Here is a 12,836-nt window from a genome sequence, read left to right as displayed (position 1 = left end):
TGGAACCATCTTTCTTCTTCACAAATAGAATAGGTGCTCCCTAAGGAGACGAGCTAGGTTGAATAAAACCCTTCTCCAATAAATCGTCCAACTGGGTCCTTAATTCTTTCATTTCGGTCGGTGCAAACGATAAGGAGCTCGTGTGACTGGTGATGCTCCTGGAATGATATAAATTCTGAATTCCACTTGTCTGTCGGGGGGTAAACCAGGTAGTTCTTCAGGAAAAACGTCCGAGTATTCAGAAATAACAGGAATATCTTCTATCTTGGGCTTTGGCTCGTCTATCGTCACCTGGGCCTTGTAAATGACACAACCTTTCTTCAAACACTTAGATGCCTTAAGCATAGATACATGTTTTATGTCTAGAGTTTTAACAGGAAGATTAAACAGTTTACAAAATTTATTTTATACACAGGACTTATCAGCACCAGAATCAAATAAAACTCTAGCATAAATATCACTGATGAGGAAAGTACCTGTTATAACATTATCATTCTGTACTGCCTCTCTGGCGTTCATCTGGAAAACTCGAGCGTTTGTCTTTTTGGCCTCTTCAGGCTTCTTTGCATGTTTGGGGTTACAATTATAACAAGTTGCATTTTTCAACTCCTTGCACTCTAAAGTCTTATGACCCTTTGTCTTGCAAATTCCACAAAGTTTAGCATGCGGGTCAATCGTGCATTTTCCTGAATGGGCTTTCTACAGTTCTTGCACTTGGGCCTGTCATCCGACTGACTCGAGTTTTTCTTAAATTCAGAACCTTTCTTTTGCTCGAAATTACATTTCCTCTTTTTGTCGGCGCGACGTGAGTTCTCATCTTCCCTTTTCCTCTTTCCTTCTTCAGAAGTCTTAATAGACTTATTCCTTATTGCATCAAGATTGAGGGATAAGGACAAATCCACCACGGACCTATAAGTGGTAGGCCTGGAAGCTTTAACATTTCCTTTTATTTCCGGGGCCAGGCCTCTAATGAAGCGCGCTATGCGCTTAGGTTCAGGGGTAACTAAATAGGGAACCAGTAGGGACATAGTGTTGAAATTCATGACATAAGCTTGGCAATCCAAATTCTTCATGACCAGAGTCAAGAAGTCTGTTTCAATTTTCTCTACCTCTTGCTAAGGACAAAAGTTTTCTTTGATTAGTGCCACAAATTGCTCCCATGGCAAGTTATTTAGTGGGATTTTCCCCGTGGCTTGAATTAACGATCTCCACCAAGCCAATGCCTCCCCTTTAAACGACTGTGAAACAAACTTCACAACATCCTGCTCCACACAACCACTACTATCCACAACGGTATCCATCTCATCAAGCCATGTCATACAGTCTATGGCACCTTTTTCTCCTATAAAATCCCTTGGCTTGCAAGAGACAAAGTATTTGTAAGAACAAGTCTTTGAATGCGGTTCCTGATTTAGCACAATTTTCTTAGATGGCAGACTTTTCTGATTTGACGAATGTCGAGAATCGTCCTCATGAGATGTATGTGTTTTGGAAGGAGGTTTTGTATGAGGTACAGATTGGGTCTTAGCGCGAGTACCACTTGGTTCTTTGAACATTCTGTCAACGGCTCTAGTGACAGCATTGTCTATCATTGCTTGTAGATCTGCACCCATTACATTCATTCTGGTGTTGTCATTCCGCACATTGGGATGACTATTAACCTTTTCTGATTCAGCCATTTTGGAGCTTGATTGCTATAAAACAATTGACAATAATTTGTTTAGAAGTCCATTATGGAATCATTATTTTCGATGATTCATTAATCATGGAAAATATAAACCATATTAGTTAATTTGTTAATTAGATTTATTTTAAAATTTTCATTATAATTAATCCCAATTATAAATCATTAAGGATATTAAAGTGGCAAAAAGGCCTCGTCACTAGGACAGTTTTAATTTATCAGCCATGATCTTCTAGGATCAAGGCATTAAGGTTTGAACATAGTTCATTACCTTTCTTGACAGGGAGTCATAGACTACAACTGTCATTTGTCTTATTAGACAACACACATAGCCCGTAGGCACTTCATCACTAATGGATGTTTATAATGTGTTCATCGTACATGACGATGTAAGCCATGATTTCTAGATCATTAGGCTAAATAAGAAATTGGAAGAATCCAATATTAGGATGACTGGTGTGACTTCATCGAATCACATTGCCAAGAGTGCTAACACGTTCTTAGGTGTTAACAAGGATTTATTATCTTAAAAAAGGCTTTACCATCATAGCCATGTCTAAAATGACATATAGGCTAGGTTATACCTTTAAGATTTTCTTTTTGAGATTTAATGGCAGATCAATTAAAAATTGAATTGATATTTTGATTTGTGATATGATGTATATGTATATGTTTAATGCCAAAGGTAATTGCAAAAGGAAATTCTCATAAATAAATCCTAAAAATTACAATAATGCCCTAAACGGGTCTTTAAAGAAATAACATTGTCCACGCAGGGACTAAAATAAGAATCAAGTCCACGCAGGGACTAAATACATAAATGAAATTACAAAACAATAATTAAGGGTTTCTAATAATCCCTCTTCTTTTTCCCCTTAATAAGGTTTGCCAATCCCTTTAGAAGACCGGCGACTTCTGTGCTCTTGTTCTACCCTTTGTTCCACCTCGTGCAACCTTTGGAGGATTTCTTGTTGCTGAGGCTATTGAAGTGGCGGTTGTGGCGGCAGCTGCTGCTGAGGTTATGGAGGCGGTGGGTATTGATACCCATACGCAGGGTACCCAGTTGGGTATGCAGGTGGAAAGGGCGAGGGGTTGAGAGCATTGAAGTTTGCTGCCTCGACGTATGGGTCGACGGCAGGTGCATTGTTGTAGTTATAACACGAATAAGCTTGCTGCTCAAACGGGTTGTACCCAGCTGCATCTGGGTAAGTTGGAATTGGGTTTTCATAACCCATAGGTGGTGGTGCAGGTGCGACTGGTGTGGAGTCGACTTCAGAAACGGCGTTTGAAGGCCCACCCATTTGCGGGTCTTTATAGAGCAGAGGGTAGTTGCTGGAGTGTTGGGGGTGCTGAAATGAAAACCCCTATGCATGGATATCCGTGCACTTCTTCTTCGCCTCGATGGTTCTTCTGGAGGCGGTGGCTGCTCTGGCGCTGGTGGTGGCGGTGGTGTGACCGCCTGAAAATGTGGGTCCTCAGAGGGAACCCGCTGATGTGGAGGTGAGTTGCGGTGAGGGGGTGTATACTCCCACTTATATGTGCTCCATCTTTCGGCCCAGATATCAGGGCCTCTGTATGGCGAACCATGAAAAGAAGATCCGCTTGAAATCTCGATGGGATGCGTCGGCGTCCCAGAAGGTGGCATTTCAGGATCTGGATCGTCGTCCACATCCATATCTTGAAATTCAGGATAGTGATCTGCGGGTTCCAGTGGGTTAGGACCCACTGGTTCTTCAACTTGGTTCATTGGGTTGAACCTGCTTTGGAAGTAGGGCGTGGGGTTCTGAAATGAATGATGTGAACCCGAACGCTGCAAGGGAATGTATGAGTGGTGTGAGTCATTGGGCTCGTCTTCCTGCTGCGGCCCGAAGGAGTTATGGTGTGACGGCGAGGAGCTAAGAGAGACAAAGCATGTTGCAGGTTCGAGATAGGTCCTCCAGTCTTCATGCGGGCTGGAGCCAAGGGTTGCTGAGGGTGTGCGTCGGTGTGACGGCCCTGCTTCATGATCATTCCTTGTTCCCATCGGTGCCTTGCCTCAACCTCCACGTCCTCGTACTCTTGGCGGCATGATTTAACTAACCCTGTCAAAACAAGAGAAACAAACAAAATATATAAACCAAATAAGATTAGGATTAATCCTAGGTCGTTTGCCAAGACTCGGAAGTCAAGGAATGTGCAACTGTGTCATTGAGATTATACACAAAAGGCGGTGTTTAAATCACTCATTGTTGGCTGTGATACCAACCTGTCACACCCCGATATTTCCACATATGACCGGTGGGCCAGGCGGGGAGTATCATGACGTAGTTGATATCATCATAGTCAAATATATACAGTTTATTTGTGACAACCGTCAAAAAATCCATGTATCCGTACAATTAATTAACCATGATTAGTGCTTAATGACTGTGCTGAATTACAATTAATTGCTTTCTGATTACTGCATCATACTTACATGTGCATCACATATTGCATAATGTCACATCGTTATTACATGCAAACCATATTGCCATAAATGATGCATAAAGCACAGTTAGCAGATAACTCAGAAAAATGCTGACGAAGTTCGGTACCTAGACAGATAGTGTTTTGAGACCTAGTATGGGCCAGAGACTAAGTACTTCACTAGTTTGGTGTGTAGGGAAGTAAGGACCACAACACTGCATTCCTAAGTGATAGTTGAAGTGCCTAAAACTCACCCAAAGTGCTGAATTCAGCATAATTCAGCAAAAATCAGCTTTTTAACAAGCTAGTATCACACAAAAATATGACTAAATGGTCCTGAATGCTTACCTAAGTGTCGGGAATTAAAAGTGTCACAAAAAGGGTACATAAAGAACACTAAACGGTATAGTTTAGCACTTTAACGAACCAGTATACAACCGAACAACCGGACACTACCCGAAACATCAAAATTACACTAAAATCATTGTTTCAATATTTCCAAGCTAGTTATGATACCCGAACATCATAACACCCACTAAAAATACCTAGTAACTAAAACACCTAATCATGCACTTGGAATCTAACCATTAAACTTAACTTACCATCACCACCCAACTAAACACCCCCCCATTCTCATGGTTACAAGGTGGGCCACCCCACTTTGATTTTCTTAATTGTTTATTAGGTTTGTATTGTACTTAGAAAACATATTAACCGAAGGATTATGGAGAAAGATGATTATAAGTATGATATGCTAGATCATAAGTTCACCATCTCTCACACACTACTTCACACACTTTCTCTCCTTTCCCCCCTTAGAAAACATATTAACCAAAGGATTATGGAGAAAGATTTGTGTTTATGATGTAAGACATCATATGAAACCTACTAGGTTGTGATTAAACACATGACCTAGTAAGTTAAGATGATGATCTTGTGAAAGACCAAGATGATCATACTTTATGTATACATGAACTTGAATAATAAAATTGTTTTCATATGTGATGATGATTTAAACACAACATAAGTCCTGTAAATGGATGACTTCAAGAATAATTTTCTCAAGAAACTAAAGTTATACACAAGATTTACATAATCATGATTTTTAAAGATACTAATCATGTTTTGAGGGTTAAAACAAAGCTAATAAAGTATATGTAACAAGAAAAATACAGAAGATTGATTTTTGAAAAAAATCATCATACAAGTTGTTAAAGACTACATTTTACAAGAATAAGATTTACAAACAAATAACCATATTTTTAAGGGTAACTAGGCTTACTAAACACACTAGTAAGTTACTACAAGTTTTTATAAAAGTTCAAGTTCATGTTGTTGTGTAAATTGCATAATTTTGACACTTGGTAAGTGTTGATTGAGTTGTTGATTGTTTGTGATGATTTTAAAAGAAAATGATATGCTTTGAAAGCATGGGAACCTCCATTTTTAGGGGAAACTATGGCAAAAATTTCTAAAAAAATGTAATCACTTAGAAAAATATTTTCAAACAAATATTTACATGTATATTTTAACCATGAGTTTCCATATAAACTTTGCCATAATTTTTGTTACAAAAATACAAATATTGGAGGTTGGTTTTTATAAATAAAAATGGCTAGATATAAATTAGAGACACATGTGTGAATATTTGTATACTTTGTGTATTAGTTATATTATTTTAGGGATAAAATAATATAACTTAATAAAATACCAAGAAATTACAATCCAAAATATTACCAAAAAATCTCAAGGAATAAATAAACAAGTTACACACATAATATTATGAAACCGAACGAAAGAAGGTAATTTACAAAATATTCCGGAAAATACATGTAGGATCGATCCGTGACCCAAACGAGTCAATCAGAAGAGCTCTTATCAATTCAAAAGGCGGAAACAGATGAATTGACTTGAAAAACAGCTTGTTTCACACTTAATTGTCTTGTTTTATTGATTTAACAGGTTTCCAGATCAAACGACACGTCGGCAGCACTTCGGTACCGGAATTACGAAAATGTTACAAATGATTTCGCTTGAACCCTATATATAGTGTTCTAATTCCGCTTGAAACAGATTCAAACGAAATTATATTCCAAGCAGAATCTAATTCCGCACGGAATTACACATGCACACATTCAAGCGGAATTATATACTTCATGCGAAATTACCTCAAAACTCTAATTTCTCGAACTACGTGCCCTGATCTAACATTCTTAGTACAAGACTCGATACAAGACGAAGTCGACAGACGCATGCACTAACAGACTCCCCCTCGAATTTTGACGAGTCTTAAATGTCGAGTCTTTAACGTCTTCAGCCTTTATCAGTCTTCGGGCTTCAATCTTTCACTCTTCTTCTCTCTTCAACAAATCTCATACTCGGATGTTGATATGTCAATCTCTTGCATCTTCAGGATGAAATTCCTAGCTCTTGCATCTTTAAACTCTTCTTTCTAACAAACTCCCCCTCAAGTTGTACTGGGATTATAGTCTGGCTTTCACATGATCAGGATCGAAACCTGGCTCTCTGTCTGTTCAGGGTCAGAATCCTGATTATCCTGCACATACTCTACCCAAAACATAAGTTTCATAAAATTTAAACTATAACAGTTAAAAACTACATGTAGGTAAACACATCAAGAATGATTTAACATTTTTAACCTTAGATGACCACTTGTATGTATGATCTTTTCAAACAAAATCTTCCCAAACCTGTTCATCATGTTCAGCACTCGGAATTTTGAAAATCAGCTTTTCATCATCAGTTGTCGAAAATCTTTTTGTATTTTCAAAACTTTAAGCTAAAACATACTGAAAATCTTTTTGGAATTTCGTTTAAGAATGAAAAGTAGCAAAGAAATATTTACAAACACTGTTTCTGTGAGTTTGTGTAAGAGGATCATACCAGTTAATGAGACAAATCACCAACACCATTAAGCTTTAAACATTTTAAGCTCTAAACAATTCACTTAGATTGTCAGTATATTGATCCATTTAAATTGTCACACAAAGTTCAATTGTTTCAAGATACGAGATTAATGTTTTAAGCACTTAAACTTATTCGCGTGTTCCACCACTTGAATATACTCCCGTATCTAGATCCCAATATTCAGTCTTACAGGTGAGTATACCTAGATGATGTTGATGCATGGAATGTCTGTTGACTTCTTCTACATCACGTCTTAGGTCAAGATAGGTCAACATAGGAGCTAGAATGTCAAAATTAGGGTTTTGTATTAAGGTTTCGCTTGTATGTACAAAAGGTTCCGCTTGTGTGTCAAACAAAGGTTTCGCTTATATGGCAAAGTGGTAGTTTCGCTTATCTGTCATGACGAATAAGCGAAACCCCAGGGACTATATAAGGCACTTATGAGCGAAACCTTGTCATTCATGCACGTACGTTGAAGCGGATCTGTTGAGAGCTTTTGTTACCGAAACTCTGTCAAATCAATATCAGAAAGCAATAAAAAGAAAGGAATTGAATAGGAAAGCTGTTGTAACTTCATTTACGTTGATTCCGCCTTCATACGTGAAGATGAACGTTCTCTACTGACTATTCAGGGTCGGAACACGGTCCAACAAGTGGTATCAGAGCTCAGGACGAGGAGTTCATACTACTATAGCTTGAATCTGCAGAAATCTCTCATTTCTACTCATTTTCTCTCATACTTTTTCAGTTTGAACTGGTTTCTACAGTTGAAATGGCTTGAATTTTGACTATAACGTGTGAAACACAGTAATAACAAACCCTAGAAAGTTTCAAGTTAAGATTCAGACTAAAACATGGTGAAAACTGGTTAGAACTAGGTTTCGCTTATTCGGACATCGAGGTTCCGCTTGAAAGACCTAGTTTCGCTTATAGGTTCCACTTGTAATACATAGTTCCGCTTGAAATAACCAGTTAGTTCCGCTTATTTGGAAGTGTTGTTTGAAGGTTTCGCTTGAAAGAACAAATAGTTTTGCTTTGTCAGACCTTTCGCTCATAGGTTTTGCTTGAACGATCAAGTTGGTTTCGCTTATAAGGACAACTTGATTGTTTCGCTTATACAGACACTTGCTACTTTTGCTTATACAGACATTGGAGTTCCGCTTATCTGACACTTATCAGTTTCGCTTGTTTGTCATAATTGCTGATAGTTTCGCTTATCAGTCATCACTTTCTAAAATTTCAAAAATTTGTCTAAGTGTTTGCTGATTTTGCAGGTACATTCAAGATGGATGATATTTTCTTGAACCCGTTTAGCGATATGTACGCGTTTGCAGGAAATTCCGGAAATGATGATACATCGTCAAGCAATGTGAACGAGAATCCGCCGAAAGAAAAAAAAAGGAAGCTTGGGAATCGGAAAGTGCCTTCGGAACATTCAATAAACCCCCAAAGCTAATGGCTATCGAGGAGTACAGTCGGTGGTCTAGAAAGTTTGAAGATTGGATGATGGCATTTGCATTTCCTAGTTGGAAGAGTTTGAAAACCGGTTATGATCAAGGAAACAAAAATGGTGAAACTCTATCTTCAGCTGATGAGATTGAATCGTTTGTAGCTGAGCAAAAATGTGTGGCTTTGTTATTTCAGTCTGTTCGGGAGGACATAATCTCTTTGATCGATTATACAAATGCAAAAGATCTTTGGCAAAAGCTAGAAAAGAAATGTCTAGGAAGTACTGAAATTGTGAAAAGTAAAAAGAAACTTCTTAGGAAAGAGTTTGATATGTTTGGTTGTCTTAAGAATGAGTCAGTTTGTAAAATGATAGAAAGGTTTGGTCATCTGAAGCTGGAATTAGCAAGACATGATATCAGATATTCTGATGAAGAACTTATTGACAAACTGTTCGATTCATTACCAGACGAGATGGATTGGAGATATTATGCGGTGATGTTGTAGAACACTATTGCTCCTGAAAAGTTGAAACCAGATTTGGTGATTGAGAGACTTGAAAGTCACGAACTGGAACTAAAGAAGACGTACAAAGTCAATCACTCATCTTATCAACAGAATTTGGATCTATATTATCCGAAAAGCATGATGTCGAAAGCTACTTCTCCCAAGACTGCATTTTCTGCTGAGAATGTGTCGACAGCAAGCAAAGAGAGTCAAAGCAGTGGAAATCACAGTGGTTATCACAGTGGATCTTCCTCATCTACAAGTCATTCTGATGCTAAGTTTCAGTGCAACATTGCAATAGATTTGAAGAATGCACAGAATTTTGACGAGGAGTTGGCTAAGCAGCAGATGGTCTTCTTGGCGTCGGTGTTGGAATCATACGAAGGGTTAGTAGCTGGAAAAATCGGTAACACAAACCTAACGAAGAGGACTATGATCAAATAGATCCTGAAGAAATGGAGCTTATAGATATTCGTTGGGCTATGGCCAGTGCTGTTCGTAGAGCACACCGTTTTATGGAAATAACTGGCAGAAAGACGATTGGTGGTCCATCTACCAAATTGGGGCTCGATAAGTCCAAAGTGACTTGCTTCAAGTGTAAGCAGAAGGGTCACTTCAAGCGAGAATGCAGAAATGCGTATGCTGATGAGTCGGAGAATCCTTTCAGAGACGATTACTACAAGAAGGCAATATACCATCAAAATAAATCTGAGCCGCCTAGATTGAAGCAGAGTGAAGACAACAGAGAGAAATCTAGAGCTCTTGCAGTGATTTATGATGATGAGGGGTATGATTGGAGCAAAGAGGTTCTACCAGAAGAAGATGCGGTTGGTTACGCGTTCATGGCAAAAAATGAACCTATTCCATGGAAAGACAATCGTACTGAAGAGCAGAAGTATAAATACAGAAAAATGATTTCTGAAAACAAAATTATTAGACTTTCTGGTATCTATTTGGAGGCGAAGAGAGCGAAAAGATGGGATCCGGACAGGGAGTGTTATCTTGATGAGTATGGAAATATTGCGATCGATAACAAAACTCTTGATTTGGAAGCCTTAATCAAGGAAATGAAAGATGAGGATGAGTATTGGCAGAACAAATGGTGGGGAACTCCAACCGAGAAAATGAAAGAAGAAGAGAAAGAGAAAGAGAAAGAAGAGAAAGAGAAAAAGGAGAAAGAAGAGATTGAAAAATCAAAGAAGATTGATACTGGAGTTATCGATACAATGCAGGAGTTGACTGCAGAGAACCTGGGAAAAATGGCTGACAAAGTGCTGGCTGCTAAAGCACTTGAGGTAGACTCTAACTCCGTGACTGAGTCAAAAGGCCAGGTCAGTCCAAACTTGTCAACGAATGCGTCAGGTAAAAAGATCGAAGGAAATGTTGATTGCAAAAATTGCAACAAAGAGTGCAAATTTTGTAACACTGTCACGTATCTCAACGATGAGAAAATTAAAGATCTGACAGCAAAGGTTAGAAGCGTTGAGAATCAGATTCTCGGTCGTGACAAAACGGTTAAAGCTTCAACTGAACGGATAAGAGAATTAACTGCTCAAATAGAAACTGATAAAATCGAACATGAAAAAATTAAAAAAGAAAATGAAAAGTTAATTCTTGAAAATCGTCAGATTTCTGAAAAGTTTGAAAAACTCAAAAGCACAGTGAAAGATAGTGATGATCGAAATGGTAAAACTTTAAAAAAAAACGAACATTTAAAAGCAGTGCTGAGAGTAAAAGAAGAATCAATCAACAAACAACTGGATGAAATCGCTAATTTGAAACTTAAAGTTCAAGAGGCTGAAATTGAAAACGAGCGAATCCAGTTGAAGCTTAATAGCTATAGCTCCGCAAGCTTTATTTTGCAATATATTGTGCCAAAACCTATTGGCAAAAACAAAGCTGGCAAAGACGTGTATTCTGATGGAACCGGGGTGGGTTTTCACAAAGTTCCACCGCCGATTTTACATAATTACACGAAAAAGGAATCTGGGTTGGTTGAACTTGAGGAAGGAAGTGAAGTGAAACTTCCTGAGAATATTGATGTCACGTTCACATCTTTCGATGACGATAGTGTCCAAAATGATGTGGTAAAAGGTGTTGTTGAGAATGTGTTAAAGACGGATGGTGACACTACTGTGGAAGATGGGTGTTTCTTGGACAAATACATTCCGAAACAAAAGTCCAAGAACAACTTAAATGATGAACCTACTCTTGTCATGTACAAGATGTCGGGATCGGATAAGTTGTTTTCGGATTCTGAATTTCCAATTGAGAATGTTAACATGAACAAATTGACAAATGTTTTCAAGTTGGTCGAAGTTGAGTTGTCAGCAGTGAACAATCTGAGTCAAAAGAAAAGTAAAATGAGGTTTGAGAAAGAAAAAGTTTACAACAAGAAATCTGTTAATCCACCACGTTTTTATAATAACAATCGAAACAACTGGTCGGGAGGTTATCCGGGTGGTAGGAGTTATCAGAAATGGAATGTTCAAAACAAGAAGTTCGCTGAAAAGAAAGTGTTTGTGAACAGTTCGAGTTCACTTGCTAATGAAGAGAAAGAAATTTTTTCGAAATCAAACAAAGAGTTCTTTGAAAAGAGAACTTCACAGGTTCAGTCTGAAGGCACAAGTCGAGGTGTTGATACTCGAACATGCTTTAGATGTAATCAAGTTGGTCACATTGCACGAAAGTGTACCAATGTGAAGCCTAAGACTGAAACTGTGAAGTCTCAACAGAAGAAAGTTGATGTGAAGGGTAAAACACCAATCGTTGTTGAGAAAAAGAGTGTGAAAAATGAACCCGTAAAGAAGTTGGTAACTAAAAACGACAAATTTTACAAAAGGGTTGCATTATCTCAACAAGTTTGGAAGCCAAAAATTGAAAAGAAAATTTCAACTTCTGAGCTGAAAAAGGCTGAAGAATCAATTACGGTTGATTATGATGCGAATTTTCCACCTCTGAAGGCTGAAAACTTTAAAATTCAAGTTGCGAGAGTTAAAATGGTCAAGGTTACACCTAAGGCTGATGAGGCCTGGGTGGACTCCATGTTTGACTAAGCAGTTTGAATTGCCGGAGCTTCCTGGATCGCGAAGCATGAATCGACATCTTTCTTGAAGTTGTTTAAGTCAAAGTTTGTTATGTGCAGGATCTTCCAAAACTTGTATCCAGATGGATCATGGATAGTGGAGCTTCGAGACATATGACAGGGAAGACTGCGTTACTGTATGATGTAAGAAATATAAATGGTGGTTACGTAGGTTTTGCGGTAATCAAGGAGGAAAGATTATAGGTGAAGGAACGTTATCCAACGGAATTGTAACGTTTGAGAGAGTTAACTACATCGCTGAGCTGGAGAACAATCTGCTGAATATCTCCCAGATCTGTGACAGGATGTATACTACTCACTTTACTGACAAAGAATGTATGATCTTGAAACCGGGATTTGTGATACCTGAGGAATGGATAATCATGAGGGCACCAAGAGTCAATGATCTGTACGTGTTGGACATGAGTGTAGCTACTACAACCACGGGTCAGGCTCATTGTTTTGTATCCAGAGCAACTGAAAAAGAATCAAGATTATGGCACCGGAAGATGGGGCATATATATCTTAGAAAAATGAATCATTTGGTGCATAATGATTTGGTTACAGGAGTTCATGTCAAAGGTTTTCATCTGGAAGGGGAGTGCATTAGTTGTATCAAAGGCAAACAGAAGAAAAAGTCACACCCTACAAAGCAAGTCAATTCAGTTTCAAGACCTTTGGAAAGACTTCACATGGATTTGTTTGGTCGTGTGAATGTCAAATGTATAACAGGAGATTACT

At 38.3% G+C, this 12,836-nt stretch overlaps 1 protein-coding gene across 1 annotated transcript; it reads right to left on the bottom strand.

Moving 5' to 3' along the window:
- Window positions 1–2,703: 2,703 nt before the first annotated feature.
- LOC110919887 (wiskott-Aldrich syndrome protein family member 2-like) lies at window positions 2,704–3,431 on the bottom strand. Its single transcript, XM_022164135.1, has 2 exons — window positions 3,071–3,431; window positions 2,704–2,993 (listed from the first exon to the last, which is right to left on the bottom strand). Exons 1-2 carry the CDS (start codon window positions 3,429–3,431, stop codon window positions 2,704–2,706), a joined length of 651 nt encoding a protein of 216 aa, XP_022019827.1.
- Between the last annotated feature and the right edge of the window lie 9,405 nt (window positions 3,432–12,836).

This window comes from Helianthus annuus, chromosome 11, assembly GCF_002127325.2.
Source record: "Helianthus annuus cultivar XRQ/B chromosome 11, HanXRQr2.0-SUNRISE, whole genome shotgun sequence".
In the NCBI taxonomy this organism is placed as follows: domain Eukaryota; kingdom Viridiplantae; phylum Streptophyta; class Magnoliopsida; order Asterales; family Asteraceae; genus Helianthus; species Helianthus annuus.
The sequence above is the reverse complement of the archived record's forward strand: the minus strand, read 5'-3'. Positions and strand labels throughout refer to the sequence as shown.